The sequence below is a fragment of the Halichoeres trimaculatus genome, unplaced genomic scaffold, assembly GCF_033239565.1.
Source record: "Halichoeres trimaculatus isolate MK-OKI-2021-1 unplaced genomic scaffold, fHalTri1.1 fHalTri1_scaffold_11, whole genome shotgun sequence".
Classification (NCBI taxonomy): domain Eukaryota; kingdom Metazoa; phylum Chordata; class Actinopteri; order Labriformes; family Labridae; genus Halichoeres; species Halichoeres trimaculatus.
The window spans coordinates 16,882,389-16,901,920 of NW_027437189.1; the positions used below are offsets into that span (position 1 = coordinate 16,882,389).

At 40.4% G+C, this 19,532-nt stretch overlaps 1 protein-coding gene across 1 annotated transcript; it reads left to right on the forward strand.

Moving 5' to 3' along the window:
- The first annotated feature begins 1,616 nt into the window (after positions 1-1,616).
- On the forward strand, positions 1,617-18,533 carry hck (HCK proto-oncogene, Src family tyrosine kinase). Its single transcript, XM_074681739.1, has 13 exons — positions 1,617-1,832; positions 10,254-10,381; positions 13,111-13,144; positions 13,237-13,330; positions 13,432-13,527; positions 13,640-13,743; positions 15,099-15,248; positions 15,733-15,885; positions 15,971-16,153; positions 16,397-16,473; positions 16,875-17,028; positions 17,180-17,311; positions 17,925-18,533. Exons 2-13 carry the CDS (start codon positions 10,262-10,264, stop codon positions 18,125-18,127), a joined length of 1,500 nt encoding a protein of 499 aa, XP_074537840.1. The 5' UTR covers positions 1,617-1,832; positions 10,254-10,261; the 3' UTR covers positions 18,128-18,533.
- Positions 18,534-19,532: the final 999 nt, after the last annotated feature.

Genomic DNA, 19,532 nt, shown 5'->3' on the forward strand with positions numbered 1-19,532 from the left:
GGGGCCCTCTCAGTTGGACTGGGTGGTAAAATAAACCTTAGTCAACATTGCAGAGTGTAGCAGTCAACACAGTGAGACCAGGAACATGTGGAATTTGACATAAAAATCAGGACAATTGGACTCGATGTACGAGCCACCACTGAACAAGTGGTCCACAAACACTGACGCGGCCAGAAATTATACATCCTGATATGTATATGTACCTGATTTTAGCACCAGAAAAATACACAATGCAAAGCTTTGAAGTACGGTGGCCAGTAGATGTCTGACAATCTGCAACAGCCACAACACATATGCAAAAGTGACAACACAAATGCAAACGAGGCAGCACTAATTCACCAGCAAAAAACACAAATGCAAACACCACAACACAACTGAAGTGTAACAGTGGAATTTAAAACATGTTATCCCAACAGACACAGAAAAGTTGTAAAGGAAATAACAACTGTTTTTTTTTTTTTTACTTCGGCTGTGATAGATATAGCATAGGCATCTCACCTTGTCATATCCTTCATAGTACTTATATTTTTATATTTATCAATAAGTCATTTTATGTTTAGCTTTGTGAATCAGTCATGTCATAACTTTGTAGCTAAAGCATTATAGCTATATTTACTGTAGTTGCAGTTTTAAAAAAATCATTACTTAACAACTTTTCTGTGTCAGTTAGGATAACTGACCTCCTAACCTCCAGTGTGTTGTGGTGTTTGTGTTCATGTTGTGGCTTTTGCATATGTGTTTTTCAATTTGTAATTGTATTGTTGCTTTTGCAAATCGTCTGACACCTACACCTAAATGAAACATAATATCATTAAGCACTTTATTCAGAGATAACATTATTTGTAATTTAAGGCACGTTTTAAGATATGTTGTTACCCAAAAATACAGCATAAATTGGCATTAACTGATATGAAACGGGAACCACAAATTCAGGTTTGCAGTAATCCATCTGCTTCTCTTTTCTTTAGCTTTTGGTAGCCTGTAAAAAGATGGCTCCAACTGCTTTTCAAACCAACCATTAAATTAATTGCTCAACAGTTCTTTCCCAGTTTTTGATATAGCTCTTAAGTTCGGATGGTATATAAGCCAACGCCGCCTCAATCTCCCCTTTTCTGCCGCTCAGTGGTTGTAACCGCAGTGACATCTGCTTGCTTTCATGTTAAATGTATACCCTTTTTAAGGAGACAAACTGTGTCTGTATCAAGATTTAAGCATGTCTACTTTAATATGGAGCTCTATGGGAACTGACCAACAGTTGGAGACAGACTCTGGTGGACACTCAGGGAACTGCATGTTTCGGGACTTTGGTATTCTCTATATTTGTTCAGGACTGGAGGTGTGAACTGGTTAATATGGAGATAAGACAAGTGTAAATGCGCAGCTGAACACATTATTTCTCACGGTCATAGTAGTTCCATATTTTGTCCTTCACTGGTGATAGGTGACCATGCTCACCTGTGAAGCTGCTGTGAAACACGGAGGAATTGGTCTTTTGAACTGTCTGAGGGAACAACAGCTGATACCGGGTGATATGATGCCTTCTGTTTCCGCCTCTCTCACCATCAGTAGCTGCTGTTCTTCTTCTTCTTCCTCTTTTTTTCAGCAGCTCAGCGCGCGCACAGCAGACTTCCTCCTGCGCGTCCAAAGCGCTGCGCTCCGCCGGACCGTCCACAGCCCCAGCACCGACACAGAGAAGAGACCATTAGAGGATGGAGCCCAGATGAAGACATGAGGAATACTCAGCACACCATCCTCAGCATCTGAAGGTTGAAGATCGCATCGAAGCGCCGGAGGGAGAGTTAAACACAGACACAGAGAGAAAAAGAGAAGCGGTAAGTGTCCTTTTCCTCTGTTCAACCGAGAGGAAAGGAGGGAGACACCCGGCAAATAGCTACACTTTCTTTATTAAAAAACAAACAAACAACAATTTAGAGGAAAGGCTCAAACTGAGGAATATGGGAGCGGAAGGAAAGAGAAAGCAGAGGATGAAGTTATTTTCTGATCAATAAATGAAAAGTTAGTAAAAATTCAAAAAGAGGAACTTCAACCTCCGCCTTCAAAAGTTAAAGAACAGATCTGACGAGGAGACCATGAACACAGGGTCATGGTTAGTAATAGTAACAATAGCATTTATATTAACTATATTAGTTAAAAAAACTAAATAATATAATGATAATCACCATTACTATCGTCATCACTGAATTCGATGATTGTCATGAGGAGTAAGGTGAAGACACTCAGGGAGCTCCGTGTTTACCACATCTGTCCACCATGTTCTTATTTTCTCGGCTATTTCCTATCTCTGTGTGTGTGTGTGTGTGTGTGTGTGTGTGTGTGTGTGTGTGTGTGTGTGTGTGTGTGTGTGTGTGTGTGTGTGTGTGTGTGTGTGTGTGTGTGTGTCAGTGTATTTTTAGCGCAGGCTGGTTTCTGTTCTGTGTTTTTTTGTGTTTGAGGGTTAAATTTGAGTTTGGTTTTCATTTAAAGGCATGTTTTAATAATCTCATAGAAACTGTGTGTGTGTGTGTGTGTGTGTGTGTGTGTGTGTGTGTGTGTGTGTGTGTGTGTGTGTGTGTGTGTGATGTTGTTGCATCATTCTTGGGCGCATTGTTAAACTCTGTACAGTACAGATCATGATGATGATGATGATGATGATGATGTCAGAATAAAAAGTAAGAAGTGACCCAACACCCACAGCTTCTCCTCCTCGGAGCATTCTTATGTTCTTAGGATCAAACCTGATCCATCACTTTAGACCAAATAAACAGGACAGAAAGATGAGACACACAGAGTCAAAGTGAACAATGTCCGTTATGTTAATGTGCATGTGTTGATATTTATCAGCTTCCTGTCTACTTAGAGGTAGAAAGTTCTTCAGAGCTCAGAAAAGAGATACAAAACTCAGCAGAGCATGTTAGCCCCTCCACCCCATCGCCCAATTGTAGAAAAACAACCCCCACATAGGGGCCAAAACATGTACTAATGTGCTCTCAAACAACACACTAAACTAGGGGTCCTCTTCACTTGTGAGAGCGCGTTGTGTGTGAGGTTTTTTTTTTTTTTTCATTTTGCCCCTGCTTTTTAAAAAAGCATCTGATCTTACCTCTGCTCTCACCTCTCTAACATGCATCCTGCATGTCTGACTTACATCTTAAGAAAGACAGAGGGCCAATAATCCATCTGGGCAGTTTTCACACCTAATCTTCACATTAATAGATACAACCAGGGGTGGTTTCTGTGTCTGAACTATCAGGCAGGCAAACTGTGGACAGGTGTAACAGCAGAGACAGATGATTCAGAGGAGAGTGGCATCAGGAAGTTTAAACCTGAAGTATCACAGCTTAAACCCTGCAGAATCCAGGTGGTCCTCAGAGACTTTCTATCTCTGACTGGTTTGATACCAGCCCAGCAGGTGGTGTTGTTCAGGCTCTCTGTCAACTGCTCGCAACCACATCATTTTCACCTAAAGAAGAAACCCTAGCACAGCACAGAAAGGACCTGGACCCCCGATCCTGACAGTGGTTAGGGCTCTGAGGAGGAGCAGGCTTGGTTAACACACAAAGACACATCAACAGTGATGCCAACAACGGGCAACCTAGACCACCTTTTTCTGTAACAACCAATCGCATAACGCGATACTATTTCCAAGTCAGATTAAAGTTACTTAACCAAGTCACCATGCATTACTGTCCTTTTCATTTTTCTTGTAAAAAATATATATCTGCTTTTTTTCTTGCGTCTCAGGGAGAGACAGGAGTCGCACGTCATCACGTTTTTAGCATGAGGACAATTCACATAGCAGCCAGCGACACAAACGTAAACAACAGAAGGGGGAGGAGAGAGATGCGCGTGGAAATATAGTCACTGTTTTAAGTTTGTGTCAGCTAAAGATGGCAGTATTAAGGTTCATTGTACACCCTGTGCTGCCAATTTGCTTATTGTATTACAAATACAGGATCAACAAGCTACAGCTTTAACAGAAAAAAAAGAAACTGATAAGAACCAAACTAGACTAAAACAAAGTGTTTAAAAAAAAAAATCTAAAATTGAACTTGACAGTGCTGTATTGCACCAAAATAGTACTGTAAAAGCTTTCTTTAGTTGTATTTTGAAATCCAAAATGAATGTTTTTTCTTTTTTTGTTCAGAAAACATTTCACAACTATCAGTGTCTGCATGTTACTGTAAAACAAAACATGTAGACTCACATTATTATTCATTTTAATCGGAATCGCACAATTTTGCCAAATCATGCACCAGCAGGTGTTGTTGTCATCTGCTAATAGCAACTTGTAATCTAACTTACTTACTTTTAAAATTAAGTCATCAGTGAAGTAACTGAGTAACTTATTAGAGGAGTAATCAGTAATTGGATTACTTTTTCAAGCTAACTGTTGCAACACTGCACATGAAGTGAGTATGTTTTCCGGCATCTTTGGTCTCCATGTTCCTCCTGTTCAGTCAGCTCAGCTCCATTTGCATGATGAGCAGATGACTGATAACCTCTCAGTCAGACAGAGACACTCAGTTTCTCTGTGGATATATCTTTAAACCCTCTGGTATCCGCCCCAACTCCTCGCTTCACACAATGTTTCCTCAAACTGAACTTAGATCATGTAGCAGCTTCATCCTCATCTTCAGCTTCATCTAAGCTTCACCTGCAGTTCTATCTGAGCTTCATTATTTGTTTATTATTGTTACTATCATTATTATTTTTTTCTTTCCACTTAAGCACTATGTTTTTCTATTTTGTAACACTCAGTGTGCATTTACAATAATTGAACAGTGTGGTTAAACCGGAGTCAAATTACTTGTATTCTCGAAATACTTGGCCAATAAGGGTTATTCTGATACTGATTCAGATTCAGTTGCTGTTTTCAGTGCCCCTTGTCGACACAGTGCTGTTCTGCTGATCAGTAAATGTGTCAGAGGTTTGTAAACAGTGATGACCTGCTCACTGTGACTCCACCCTGCTGCAGAAGACACAGGTGCCAAAGCTTTCTGGGTTCACCTGCAGAATCAACTTGCTGCTTATACGTCAACTTGTCTTTGTCCGTGTTTCTTTCTTGTATGTACGAGCTGTTCCACATTAATTACCCCATGAGGAATTGATAAAATTGTCTGAATCTGGATCTGAAAACTCAACTCTGCATCATGATACTTTACTGTAGAGATGTCAGCAGAGACTTAACTTTGAGACCCTGAATCAGTCTCAGGTTTGTGGACTGTAGCTGATCACCTCTATGGTCTGAGGTCTCAGGTTTACATCACTGCATAATTTTATCTCTGTTTTAATCAGTCTCATCCTCTGTGGTTCAATTTTGTGTGAGGAGCTGAGAGCAGTTACCTGTTGGCTTCATAAGCAATCTGCAAACAGGTATTTATAATACTATTAATTCTTATATATTTATATTTATATAATCTATGTTTATAAATTCATTCTGGGCTCTCAGTCAGAAAAAGAGGTCTGATGGTTTTTGTGGCGCTGATGTTGAGATGTGTTGGTCTGAGTCTGATGAGGTTCAGATATAGAGCTCAGCTCTTCTCTTTAATGTGAGCAGCCCATTTTTAACCTTTAAAGAATAAACACACTCTTCCTCTTTCAGAGAGAACACATAACACACAACCGTCTGATAGTTTGTAGGAGGTCATCAAAAGTTAAAAACATGTCGTCAGGGATGAATCCTAAACCTCTTTTAATCCTCTGATATAAACCTAAACCAGTCAGACTTCAGGAGGACTTGTTTGGGGTTCAGGGTCAGAAACAAAAGAGAAGAGGTTGTGAGATGAAAAAGAGAAGCTTTTCTGGCTGACTGACTGACTGACTGACTGCTCCTCTGTTCCAGAATGATGACCAGCTCAGGCTTCTTCAACAGAGGAACTGAAAATACAGTGCTTATTTTGCCTTTCTCTAGTTTTATTTTCTCATTAAATCCCTCATTCAGTTCATGTTCCTCTGTCTGTGGAGGGTCTCAGCTTCACTGTAAACAGTAAGCCCCACAGAGGTTTCTCTCTGTCTTTCTTTAGTGGTGTGAAGCCAAAACACAAACAGAGTTTCTTGTGATTAACCTCTCTTCACTTTGCTGAAATAACACATTAACAACCAAAGGAGCAGGGATGACTGGATTGTATTCCTCCTGCTGTTGCTCTCCATACTGACTGCTTTTCCTGCAGACACCTAACTAGTCAATACTCAGACTACAGAGTGGGAGTACTATTAAGCACTGGTCAAATGTCTTAGTGAATATCAGACTGATCAAAGTCAAGTCTCAGAGCTCTGAGTGTAAAGGTACGGATGGTGCTCAGCAGAAACCGAGTGAACATCTCTCAGGGCAGATCTCAGAAAGGTTCCCCTAACTCTGGCTCAGATCAATGGTTTTATTTGCTTCAGTTATCATTAACCCTTTGATGCCTGTTGTTGCAAATTTGCAACATACCCTGTCAAGTCTTGTTGCAGCTGAAATGAACTTTGTATGTCATTATTGGCTATTAATTCATTTTGTACACATACCAAAAATTGTATCAGACCCATTATATAATACATTGGATATTGTTCAGGGGATGAACTTCTCACGTCTATATATATATATATATATATACATAATTTAGTTATAACTATTGTGTGCACTTTATTCAAATTTTCAATCTCAACGTAGTTTAACATCTACAAGAATGCAAAAACATAAAAAAAACTATTTTTTATAATTGTTAATTAATTCAGGCATTAAGGGGTTAATGTTGGTTTGTTTCATGAAGTCTATTTTACGACACTGTGGGATTTGGACACAAACACAAATAGAAGTGAAACTGTGAACATTGTCAGAGTGTCAGCCCATTCTCGGAGATTCATCTTTCAGATCCCCAGCGACAAAAATGCTGGTGCGAGCAGAAAACACTTCACTGTGTGTGCGTGTGTGAGACCTGCTAAAGCCCACCCCCAACACTTCTGGTCTGTTTGTGTCTGGTCCTCTGTGGTTTTCTCAGACCAGGCTGCAGGTGTGTGTACAGGGTTTACAGTCAGCCTCTCACAGGGGGGTCTTTACTAACATCTACTACTTTTATCCTTATTTTAGTCTCTTAGCTTTAATCTAGCTCAATTCTTCTGTCTATAACCTGTGATCTCCTGGTTACCCAGGTCATTTCGTCTTCCTGTTTACAAGATTCATGCAAAGTACACAAAGGTGAGTCAAGGTTCCAGTCTAAAAATAAGAAGCAGCCAAACTGCAGTTCCTGGAGTGTCCACTAGAGGCTGTCTGGAGAAACAGTAGAAACCACATACACACCCATTCAAAAAGTCAGTCTTTGCAACAGAAATTAACATTTAACAGCCTGGTTCAAAACATGATTTTAGCCTAAAAAGCTCATTTCTCTAACAGCACACACTAAACAGGGGGTGGGGGGGGGGGGGGTGGGGGGGGGGGGGTGATAAAAAGAGTTATTTATGATGATATTAAACTGATGAGTTTTGTCCATTAGGGCATGGCTGGTTGAGTGATGGACACCCTGTAGCTGTTGGCAAAGAGGCTGAAGGCCTGCCTGTCAGACGATTTGCACATATCACAACACAATAATCATATTATATGTTTAACTTGTTCTTATATTTATCATTAGCATTGTTTCTAAAGTTAATATAGCTGAAAATTAAAAAAGGTAACAATATTTTATTTACCTTCAAAACTTTTCTTTGTCTGTTGGGACAACCTTCAGTCATAAAACTGCTAAGTTTACCTCTTTTAACTTCCCTTTTGTGTTATTTCGTTTGCATTCCTGTTGTGACTTTTGACACTTGCCAGCCACCATACCTGGCTCTTCTTTAGGCTGCACAAATCAGACCTAACAACACAGGACAAGACAAATATATAATTATTATGTTATATAAAAACGCAGCACAGAGAAGTGTGTTAATCACACAGATCAGATCCTCCTCCTGCAGGTGTCTGACATACACACGTTTTCATGAGCAGAGTGCTTGATGTTTGAATGTTCAGCTTCAGATGAAGTCATAAGAGAGAGAAAGTGATTGGATATCAGCTTTCTTTAGTCACAGGGTATTCAAATGAAACTCTCAGCTTTATGTGAGAGGACTGAATCTGATGGATCACCTGGGCTCACACCTGGATCAGGTGTGTGTGTGTGTGTGTGTGTGTGGGTGTGTGTGTGTGAGAGAGAGAGAGAGAGAGAGAGAGAGAGAGAGAGAGAGAGAGAGAGAGAGAGAGAGAGAGAGCTTATAGCATCAGCTCTCAGTGAGCGATCATTAACTGGAAGAGGAGATTAAAATAGCCATGAAGCGTCCACAGAGGGATGGGTCCTCTGATGAGACGAGTAAAGAGGAACAAAGACAGAAAAAGAGGAAGTTCATGTGTTAGCACCATCTTTGACCTCAGCATCTCTGAAACTTCCTGTGTCTGAACGCTCATAGAAAACTTTTTCCACTGCGTTCAGCTGCTGGTGATAATCTGAGAATACACTCAAAGATTACTGAGTATTAAGGATTATTCATGTGGTCAGGTATTTTTGTTCCTCAGACTCTAACGCTGCTGTCTCTGCAGACTCTGTTTTTAAAGATGCTGTCGTTTTCCTGTCAGACACCATCAGCAAGTTTTAAAGTTCAGCTCTGTTGTTCCCTGTGAGCTCTCAGCTCATTTCGTTCCCAATTAAAAAAAAAAAATCAGTCAACATGAATATATTTAAAACTTTTAAATCAAACTAAAACCTGCTCAGAACTCACTGTAGAGTGTTTTATTCTATCAGATTAATAATCTGCTCCTGATATCCTGTTAACACAGCTTCTTCTGTCTCCACACACACACCTGTGTTATTGCTCTGATGCAGCCCATGGGACACACACACACAAAAACACACACACACACACAAACACGCCTACATAGAGCTGTTGTGTGTGTATCGTGGGGGTTGCATGTAAATATTTTATAGCAGCAGCTGATGGAGGAGGAGCTCCGAGAGAAATTAACTGGAGATAAGAACAGCTGATATAAAAACTCAACTATCAGAAATGTGAAAGGACACAATTGCACCATTTCCACCCAGTCACACACATCTGAAACACATTACACACACTTTTTAAAACACTTTCACACAGAGACAAGATGCAATAAATAAGAATCAACACATTTTTGTTGGACGAGTTGAGTGTGAGGAGCTCATAAAGATGGTATCGATAACTTCCTGTCAAACTTCAGCTCACATTAGTAAACAGGGGTCTGATCGATCTGGGACCTTTGTCCTAATGCTGCTTCAGATCCAGGCTTTCCCTGAAAAACACCACAAAGGAATAGTTGCCAGTGCAGAGGGATGATTTATTGTTGTGTACATTACCCACAATCCAATTTAACGATGATAACTGTCTGTTTTGCAAGTGCCAATGTATCCTGCAGCAGAATTCTTCTTGCTTTTAAACTCAGACCAACAGATGAGCTTCAGACACTTAAACTGAAGCTTATTCCAGGGAGGTTTGTCACACAGAGGCCTTAAAACCTTGAAATTACCTCAGAGACCTGCATCTGTCCTCCATCACACCCAAGAAGAGGCTAAAGGGTGTCCCGACAGAGGAGTGCTCACCTCATCAGGTGTCTTCACTGTAAGAGCACAGGAAACAGGAAGCACATCCTTTAAAATAAAGGTGCAGAAAGCACCTCATCATCATCAGTTTAAACACATCACTAGGCACTCACTCTGTCTGAAGCTGTGCTGCACGTGTATCCAGGCGTATCCACCTCCAGCAGTGATGTCACAGCACACACTGATGATCAAGTTTCTGATGATTCAAACTCTTATTAAAGCTCCTGTCAGGATCCTTCTGTTAGTGTTGATGTTGGCACTCCCTGTGGACAAAAAGAGCAGGTACAGCAAATATTACAAATTCACCTTATTTCAGTCTCCTTCATATTCACATGGAAGTTCCTCTGAGGAGCTGCTCTGAGGTTGTCTTTGCCTTAATCTGTGAAAATCTGTAGAAACATGAGGATGAATCATTACCAGCAGATGCTCCAAACACTCACAACATGAATCATTAATAGAGTTTCTGCAGGACGAGGAAGAAAACAGCGCTGATATTCACTCTTCACTGGGTTTGAAATGTGAGAGGGGTTTTCTGTGCAGAGGTCAAAGGTCGTTCATACTAAGATTAATCATTTAATGAACATTAAATATGTCATCTGTGAACACAGAGCTGGAGAAACATGCAAGTTAATCCTCTTCTCCTCCACTTGAGTCATTTCTCCTCTTCTCCTCCTGCAGGAGTCAGGATGGGCTGTGTGGGCTCCAAGAAGGAGCAGGAGCCTCAGGGCAAAGACTCAGGAAGCAACGAGCAGAACCGTTCACAGACGGCACACTACGTCAAAGACCCCACTGCCGGCAGCAAAGCAGTAAGCACATGAACACATTAACGTTCATTCTTTACTAATTAACTACTTAACTCATTTCAGTACATAACTGCATCACTGTCATCTTTACCTCTGTATGTTATAAAATCTGACAGGTGGAGCAGACAGGTGGAGCTGACAGATTAGAGTTTAAAGTGAAAACAAGCAGAGTTCAGTTTCATCTCTTCATTAACATTTAATATCTGAGTCATTAACAGTTAAATCAGTGCCAGAATCAGTGATTATTAAACGTTTTCTCTTAAAGGATGTTTCATTCAGACTGTGTATTTCACCCTCACTTACTTCATGATTCAGCTGTGTTTTTCATGTTTTGCATGTTTTTATATTGTATTGTGGGTTTAGTTGAAATATGTACACGACGTGAATCACATTCAGATATCAGATTAATAAATGATGTTAATAATTAAAAAAATATAATGGTTACCTCTGACCTTTAGTCTCAAAAAGGAGAAATTCTGCTTTTATTCCTGTTCTGCTTCCTCTTCCTGTTAAACTCACTTTGAACATCAGGGTCACTATAACATGATCCAGAGCTTGGTAACCAACATATGTCCTCCTTTTATAGCAGTTTTATAGTCATGTGTTTGAAATGATCATTATTTAGAATCACAGTGTTTGAGAAAACTGACCCTGAGCAAACACCGGAAGCGTCACTGGTCTCCTCCGGATGCGTGTTGAAAGTGCGCTCTCCCAGCTTTCACCTTTCACCGTCTGCGTGTTCCCTGGTGATCCTCTCTTATTCATGTTGGGCTATGCCTCAAACCTCAAACCTCAAAACCTGTTGACTCTTGACCTGGCTCTGCGTGTTATGTTGGTTTGTTGTAGTCAAAATAAATATGATTTTGTTTTGTTTTAGAATTGTTTGAGAATTGTCTCTGATGGTTTTCAGCCCCCAAACAAAATCTTAATAAACGAACTTCAAGATAATAACAAGAACTTGTTTCAACACAAAAAAGAAAGAAAGAAAGAAAGAAAGAAAGAAAGAAAGAAAGAAAGAAAGAAAGAAAGAAAGAAAGAAAGAAAGAAAGAAAGAAAGAGAGTTATATTATCTTTATTTGAGTCTGGGAAACAAACACTGACCGAGTCTGATGCTGAGCTGAGAGCAGCAGGCGGACACCTGTTTGTTCTGCCATCTTTTTTTCCCTTTAAGACTCAGAAGAACCTTTTAATCTTCATATCAAAGATGACACACACACACACACACACGCACACACAGTCTATGTTGAGTGTGTCTGGATATAGAATGAGGAAGCTGAAGCAGTGAGAGTCTGAGGAGGAAACTGTGACTGTAACAGGCGGACACTTTCCACCACGGTCATGCGATTGGTTTGAGTTTGCATGTGGTCAGACTTTGATCAGAGTTTGACGCTGCGCCCTGATGGAACTTCCTCTTCCTGTGAGCTGATTAAAACCCTCCTCTGCTTCAGAGCAGAAGAAGATGAAGAAGAAGAAAAGGAAATGACTGAAAGTGAAACTCAGCAGGAGACGCCCCTCACACTGAATATGAACATCTCACACAGGAATACACTCCTGCACTCTGAGATACAGCCAACATGAGTCTGTGCTGGAAACAAACACACTTTTAGTAATTAGCAATAAACATGAATCACAACAACAACTGCAACAAGCAACTACAACAATAAACAATGTTGACTAACAAGTACAGCAAACAACAACTTACAAATACAAAAAATAAGAAAAAATAACAAACAATTACAAAAAATTTAAAAATGCATCTGAAATAAAAACAGCTTTCTGGGCAGACCATTCATACAAATTCTTTCAACACATCCAGAAAGGGTCAGAAGGACCACCATTATAAGTCACTATGTATAGCTTGTATTAACTTATCATAGTTGGATTCAATTAAATTTGGTAAGTTTGGGGATGCACATATGATATTTAATACCCTTTTAAGGCCATTTGAATCCACTTCGACACTACTGTTAATGCACATTGCCTCAGTTTTATCCACATAAACTTTATAACCGGAATAATTCCCAAATTCAGAGATAAGCTCCTTTAAATGTAACAGTGTTGGTGCCAACTGTAAACTGTAACAATATGTCATCTGTGTCATCCGTCTGAGTGATAATTAGTGCTCCTCTCCATCTATTAAAGTTATTTTTGCATGATATTTCTGCTGCTTTTATACATTTGTTATTCACCTGCTTATTGCATTCTCTTCTATTATTTATTTCTGATGTTGTTGTCTCCGTGTAAACCCCTGACCCACTGATCCTCTGCGTATGAGCTGCTGATCCTCACAGAGGGTGAATAACATTGCAGATCGTTTAAAGCTGCTTTAGTTAAGACTTAAATCACTAGTGGACATTCATACAAGGAGAAATATTTGGAAACAATCCTCTAGAGTTTTAATGTCTTTAAGCTTTTCAGCTTTAGTCTCTGGAGGTCTTTTTTTAAGTGATGTGTTATAAAATAAGGCACAGGTTCCAGGCTGGTGTGTGATCACCTGGAGGCTGGTATGAACCAGTAGGTGGAGCTGTAGCACACTGTGAGTGGGGTCAGATGTGTGAAATAAAGCCAGTTCAGAGAATGCATCATGACCCTCTGTGATTTACCTCAACAAAGAAAATTTACATTATGATTCAGCAAAACACACACAGAGCAAGCTGTCCCCTGAGGCTCACCTTTAACAATCCTCTGTATCTCTCTATACCTCTTAATCTCTCCCCCTTTTCTCTCCGCAGAGTAAAATGCCATCCAATGTGACCTGTTCAGAGGGTAAGTATTAATCATAGTAGCTCACTCTGAACTCAAAACTTCAGCTTCAGTCTGAATTCACTTGTCACATCCTCTCTGGTTACCTCCTGCAGGAGAGAGCATAGCCATGGCACTGTACGACTACGAGGCAATCCATGATGGAGACCTCGGCTTCAAAAAGGGAGACAAACTCAAGATTTTAGAGGAGTGAGTAAAGACAGAGACACTCCCTGAGACAGAACCATCTCTGGTGACGATACTCTTCCTGTACAGACACTAAAGAGGTCTCTCTCTCTCTTTCTCTGCAGGTCTGGCGAGTGGTGGAGAGCAATGTCAATTAGTACGGGTCAGGAGGGTTTCATTCCCAGTAACTACGTAGCTAAAGACACTCTGGAAGCAGAGGAGTAAGTTTTCTCTTACACTCAGGGAACTGCAGCCCTGCTGTTTTAGCTGTCTCTGAGACCTGGACACAGGCTGGAGATTCCTGTCCCTCTGACGTCTGTCTCTGTTTTCTAGGTGGTTCTTTAAAGGTGTGAGCAGGAAGGATGCAGAGCGTCAGCTGCTGGCACCGGGGAACAAGGTGGGATCCTACATGATCCGGGACAGTGAGACCACCAAGGGTGAGTGGAGCCTCTCAGACACAGAACTCAGGATCTTCAGAGGAGTTTCATTGGGTTTTCTGTGTGAAGGCAAACAAGCCGTCTGATAAAAGGTTAAAATAGTTTTGGATTTGTCATTATAGTTTAGTTTTAGTTAGTTTTGACATTTTCTTTCCATTACAGTTTAGTTTTAATTAGTTTTGGAGCATGCATTCTGGTTTTTATTTAGTTTTAATTTTTGCAACAAGGCTTAGTTTTATTTTAGTTTTAGTTTAGTTTTAGTTTTTTCATACCTCATTAACCAGGTGCAGGATTCAAAAAGGTCAGAGTAAATATTTTGTAATACAGTTTATTTTCCAGTCCAGCATAGTGCTCATTGTTCAGTCAATGCTGATACTGAACTGTTGGCTGCTGCCTTAAACACAAGAAAATTATATAAACTTAATATAAAAATATAAACATAAATTATATAAAACAATATAATATGAGCTTTAATGATTAGAAACTTGGGCTCTGTAACGATAAAGTCAGACTCACATGAAATTAAACTATCACTGATGCTCTGATTCATTGCTCCACTACGTTTCGTTGCAGCACAGTGCACAGCCAGTCAGCGCAGTAAACAAGTACGTCCCAGTACGTTGCTGTGATGGTGCTGTACGGCGCTGACAACTGCCGAAAACTGTCGTAAAATTGGTTGGGAAAATGTGTCGGATTAATTTAAATCCTAAAGGCTGTTAATTTTGTCAAAAACTATAAACAAGGACATTTTGTCTTTAATTTTAGTTAGTTTCAGTAGTTTCAGTTAGTTTTGTGAACACAAGATAAAGTTTTAGTTTACTAATCGTTTTTGTTTTCTTTTCTAGTTTTTATTAGTTTGAGTTAAAAGCAATGTATTTTAGATTTTAGTTTTCCTTTTTAGTTTCATTTTAGTTAACTATTATAACCTTGGTCTGATATCCAGAGTTCTTAGACTCTGGATTCAAATATTTATTGAGAGTTGTTTTTGTCAAACAGTAAAAACTCTGAGTGTCTCGAGTTGTTAACCTTTAAAAAACCTCATGTCAACCCTGTTAGCGTCCCTGTCATATGTCTGTCTCTCGGGTAGTTACTCTCTGTCTGTCTCTCTGTCTCTCAGGTAGTTACTCTCTGTCTGTCTCTCTGTCTGTCTCTCAGGTAGTCACTCTCTGTCTGTCTCTCAGGTAGTTACTCTCTGTCTGTCTCTCTGTCTCTCAGGTAGTTACTCTCTGGCTGTCTCTCTGTCTGTCTCTCAGGTAGTCACTCTCTGTCTGTCTCTCAGGTAGTTACTCTCTGTCTGTCTCTCTGTCTGTCTCTCAGGTAGTTACTCTCTGTCTGTCTCTCTGTCTGTCTCTCAGGTAGTTACTCTCTGTCTGTGCGGGACAGTGACGGTCAGTCTGCTGACACGGTCAAACATTACAAGATCAGAACTCTGGACAACGGAGGATTTTACATCTCTCCACGAAACACCTTCAGCACCCTGCAGGACCTGGTCAACCATTACAAGAGTGAGTCACACCCCAACTGTTCACACAAACACTGAGGGACCTGAACTAATCCATCAGGTCGTTTAAGGAGATGCAAATAGAGAAACCCTGCAGACCTATGAACACTTAATATATAAACTTCATAATCTGAGCTTTACTGAAGGAGAGAATCCATCACATTGTTTGAATCAGTCTGAAACTAATATTAGTGACCTCAGGAAGTGTCTTCAGTTAGTGTCTTTGAAATAACAGCACCCTCTGCTGGGCGCCTTTAAAACATCAGTTTGCTTTGTGTTCAGACTCATCAACTCTTTAGGACCAAACTGTTTTAAAGGTTTCTATTCATACATCAGGGATTTTTTCTATTCTTTTCTATTGTATTCAGCAGAGTAATGGTTAGGAAAAATAAGAGTAGCTTTAAAGCAGCGACCATAGATCCTTGATTCAACAGAGGATCCCTCCCCATATTAAACAAACTTTTGGTTTATTGCTGTGTGTGTTTCAGAGCAGGGAGACGGTCTCTGTCAGACCCTGACCAGTGCCTGTTTGAGTCCCAAACCTGAGAAACCATGGGAGAAAGACGCCTGGGAGATCCCTCGATCATCCCTCAAACTGGAGAAGAGACTTGGAGCAGGACAGTTTGGAGAAGTCTGGATGGGTGAGGCAGTCCGGATGATTTCACATTCTGATCCCTGAGTTTGTGACACTTGTTTTGATTTAATTCTTTCTGTCTGTGTGTGAAGCCACGTACAACAAGCACACCAAAGTGGCGGTTAAGACGATGAAGCCTGGCAGCATGTCTGTGGAAGCTTTCATGGGTGAAGCTAACCTGATGAAGAGTCTGCAGCATGACAAGCTGGTCCGTCTACATGCCGTGGTCACCAAGGAAGAGCCCATTTACATCATCACAGAGTTCATGGAAAAAGGTTAGGGCGGGCCAGAGTGGGTCAGAGACGAAGAGCTGGGTTTTACCAGACAGAGTCAGATCTGTATTTGCATCACTTTACAGACACAGAAGGAGAGCTAGATTAAAGATCTGCATGCAGCGAATTATCATTTGCTAATGTGTGTGTGTGTGTGTGTGTGTGTGTGTGTGTGTGTGTGTGTGTGTGTGTGTGTGTGTGTGTGTGTGTGTGTGTGTGTGTGTGTGTGTGTGTGTGTGTGTGCAGGAAGTTTATTAGACTTCTTAAAGAGCGATGAAGGAAACCGCGTTCAGCTGCCGAAGCTCATCGACTTCTCTGCACAGGTGAGAAGCCTTCAGTCAGTTGATCCACACTGACCAATCAGCTTTGACTCTGTCTCAAACATCTGTTTGACTGCAGCTCACAGCCCAGAAATATCCCTCACCTCAAACTCTGTTTAAGTGGACCATGTTATTAAAGATCTGTTCTTTAGATATTTTAACTCAGCTCAGACTGTGTTTGGGTCTGTCTTCTCTGGGGTTGGCTCTCTCAGAGACAATCTGTGCAGTCAGAAGCAGAGGTTGGAGAATGAGAGAAGTGTAAGGAGGTTTCAGAAATATTCAAACCTTGGGAATAAAATAAACACATTAGAACATAGAAACAGAAATAAGGAATGTTGCTTACAGAAGAAGCCCTAGGTTAGGTTTGTGTCTTTATTCTGAACTCTGTGTTTTAATGTCCTCAGACTGCAGAGGGGATGGCTTACATTGAGCAGAGGAACTACATCCACAGAGACCTGAGAGCAGCAAACATTCTGGTCAACAAAGCCCTGGTCTGCAAGATCGCTGACTTCGGCCTGGCCCGAATCATTGAGGACAATGAGTATACGGCCAGAGAGGGTACGAGTCCACGTTTCACTGTGACCTAAGCATGCTCAGATTGGATAACACTTTAAACCTAACTTAAAGTCAGAGAAATCTGATAAAATAAGAGGATCAGTGTTTGGGCTGAAGTTGTGACCTTTTCTCCTTCTTCTGTTTGATTCACCAGGAGCTAAGTTCCCCATCAAATGGACGGCTCCTGAGGCCATCAACTACGGCTCCTTCACCATAAAGTCTGATGTCTGGTCCTTCGGCATCCTGCTCACTGAGATCATCAGCTATGGACGCACTCCTTACCCAGGTACGGGCCTCTCACTGTGAGCCAACAGAAAACAAAAGTTTAGCATAACACCGGATTTAGACAGGCACAGAGATGGATTACAGGTTTACTGATGTCTGAGGACAGGATAGACACACCTGTGTGTGACTTTGAGCCTCCTCCTGAGTTAATCAGATGCTCTGATGCCTGGACGGTGTCACTGACCTGGACTGACCAGGCTTTCTGCTGGCCCAGACCTCGACTGAGGCTTCAGTGATGACTGAGAGGGATTATTGTTTAATTTCCAACTTGTTCTGTCTCATTTTAAAGTAATGAAGGGGAAATAGGGTGACAGAATTACCAAAGTACAAAGCATCACATGTGGTCTGTTCTATCAGAACACCAGAGTTTTGCTTCATGTGTTCACACAGAGCTGCAGAAACAGCAGATCATCAGTCTGTAAACTTTACTAACTGAGAAAGTGATGAAGGATCAGGTGAATCAGTCTGTGTGAGGCTCCTCAGGAGAACTTTAGACCTGCTTAGCTTCTTTCTGAAGTTGTAAGAGTGGAATGTGCGATAATCCGCCCTGTGATAAATGCAGTTCTGTGTTCAGCTCTGCAGACTCTTTACCCAAACACTGCCTCTGTTTTCAGGGATGACAAACCCTGAGGTGATCCGCGCTCTGGAGAAGGGTTACAGGATGCAGCGTCTGGACAGCTGCCCCTCCGAACTCTATGAAATCATGCTCGAGTGCTGGAAGAACAAACCTGAGGACCGCCCCACCTTCGACTACCTGCAGAGCGTCCTAGAAGATTTTTACACAGCCACAGAGAGCCAGTACCAGCAGCAGCCATGACCCCCCTCACATCATCCTTAACATGCAGTCTCTCACACAAACACACACACACACACACACACACACACACACAGACACACACATACACACACACACACACACACACAAACAAACTCAAATCTCTGTTTCTGCATCTCTCCTGCATCGTGCCTTCAGCTGTTTGTGTTTTTGTTTCGTTTTGGTCGTATGCTTCACATGCTCTGTACATATAGGCTGATGTAAACAGATGAAAACAGTTATTTAGGACTATAGAGACCTTAAGTTACAGATGATGCTTGTTGATCCATGAGTTGGTTGTTATGCCTTCAGATTTCTCCTCTGTGCAAAAATAATTTATTACTACAGATACAGTTTGTGTTTCAGCCAAGAGTGTCAGAGTTTCTGTATGCCATGATCTTTTCAAGATAAAAGCTTTTTAAACTTTTTATTCAAGGACTCATGACTCATTTTTTTTAACTAATTAAACATTATCTTATCAGACCTAAGGAAAGCAAACATGTAATGTGTCTAATATATATAATGTCATGTTTTGCTCTCATCCAGTGAAAGTGGACAAAAGAGAATAACAGTTGTTATAAACTACATGCATTTTTTTAAGTGGTGAAGTATCTCAATATCTAATAATTCCCAGGGACTGTGAGAACAGTTGACAGGTTTTAAAAATATTTCAATAATCAATAAGAATCAATAAGTTTTATTTGTCACATATCTGTACGAGAATTAAATTGACTAAAACATATGGCTACATTCAGGGGCAAGGAAGGCAAGGCAAGAAATACAAAACTCATATATTTTTTCTTGATAAAAACTGTTTTTTGTTGGAATATCGTCTGGGTGTGACTGATGTGAAGAGAGTTAAATAACCAGTTTCTACAAACACAAACATTATTTGTCCAAACTAAATATCCTGATAAATAAAGAGATTAGAGAAAACAAAACAGAAACATGAATCTAACTCTTATTAAAATAAAAACAAAACACGCAATTTTTCAAAAATGTTTTGCTATCAATCATTCAAGGTATTCAAAGTGTAGTTTTAACAAATGAACAGGGAAATTGGGGGTATGGTCTTTTCATTTACATTCCTCAATATGAAATTTACCATACAGTATGATTAAATTAAATGAATTTAAGGACTTAATGAAAATTAGTATTCATTAAGTAAGTTAAATTTAAAGGAAGCCTTTATTACAGAGTTGAAATCTTCGCTTGTAACAGGAAATGACTGTGTGTAAAAGAATTATTTGTGACCAAATAGCAGGCCATCGATCTCTTCCTCTAACAACATTGGTTATATGATAATATTGTGCCAGCTTATTAGCTATTTAACAATGATGATCTTCTTTTTACATATGAAGGGGTTTGAGCAACAACATTAAATCCCTGTATCAAGTGGAGATCATAA

What these genes read in the sequence shown, in the direction of transcription:
- hck (XM_074681739.1), top strand. Translation starts at nt 10,262, where the DNA reads ATGGGCTGTGTGGGCTCCAAGAAGGAGCAGGAGCCTCAGGGCAAAGAC. An exon ending in GGACAGTGAGACCACCAAGG is followed by an intron (nt 13,744 to 15,098) that starts GTGAGTGGAGCC and finishes TCTGTCTCTCAG; the next exon opens with GTAGTTACTCTCTGTCTGTG. An exon ending in CCTGGTCAACCATTACAAGA is followed by an intron (nt 15,249 to 15,732) that starts GTGAGTCACACC and finishes TGTGTGTTTCAG; the next exon opens with AGCAGGGAGACGGTCTCTGT.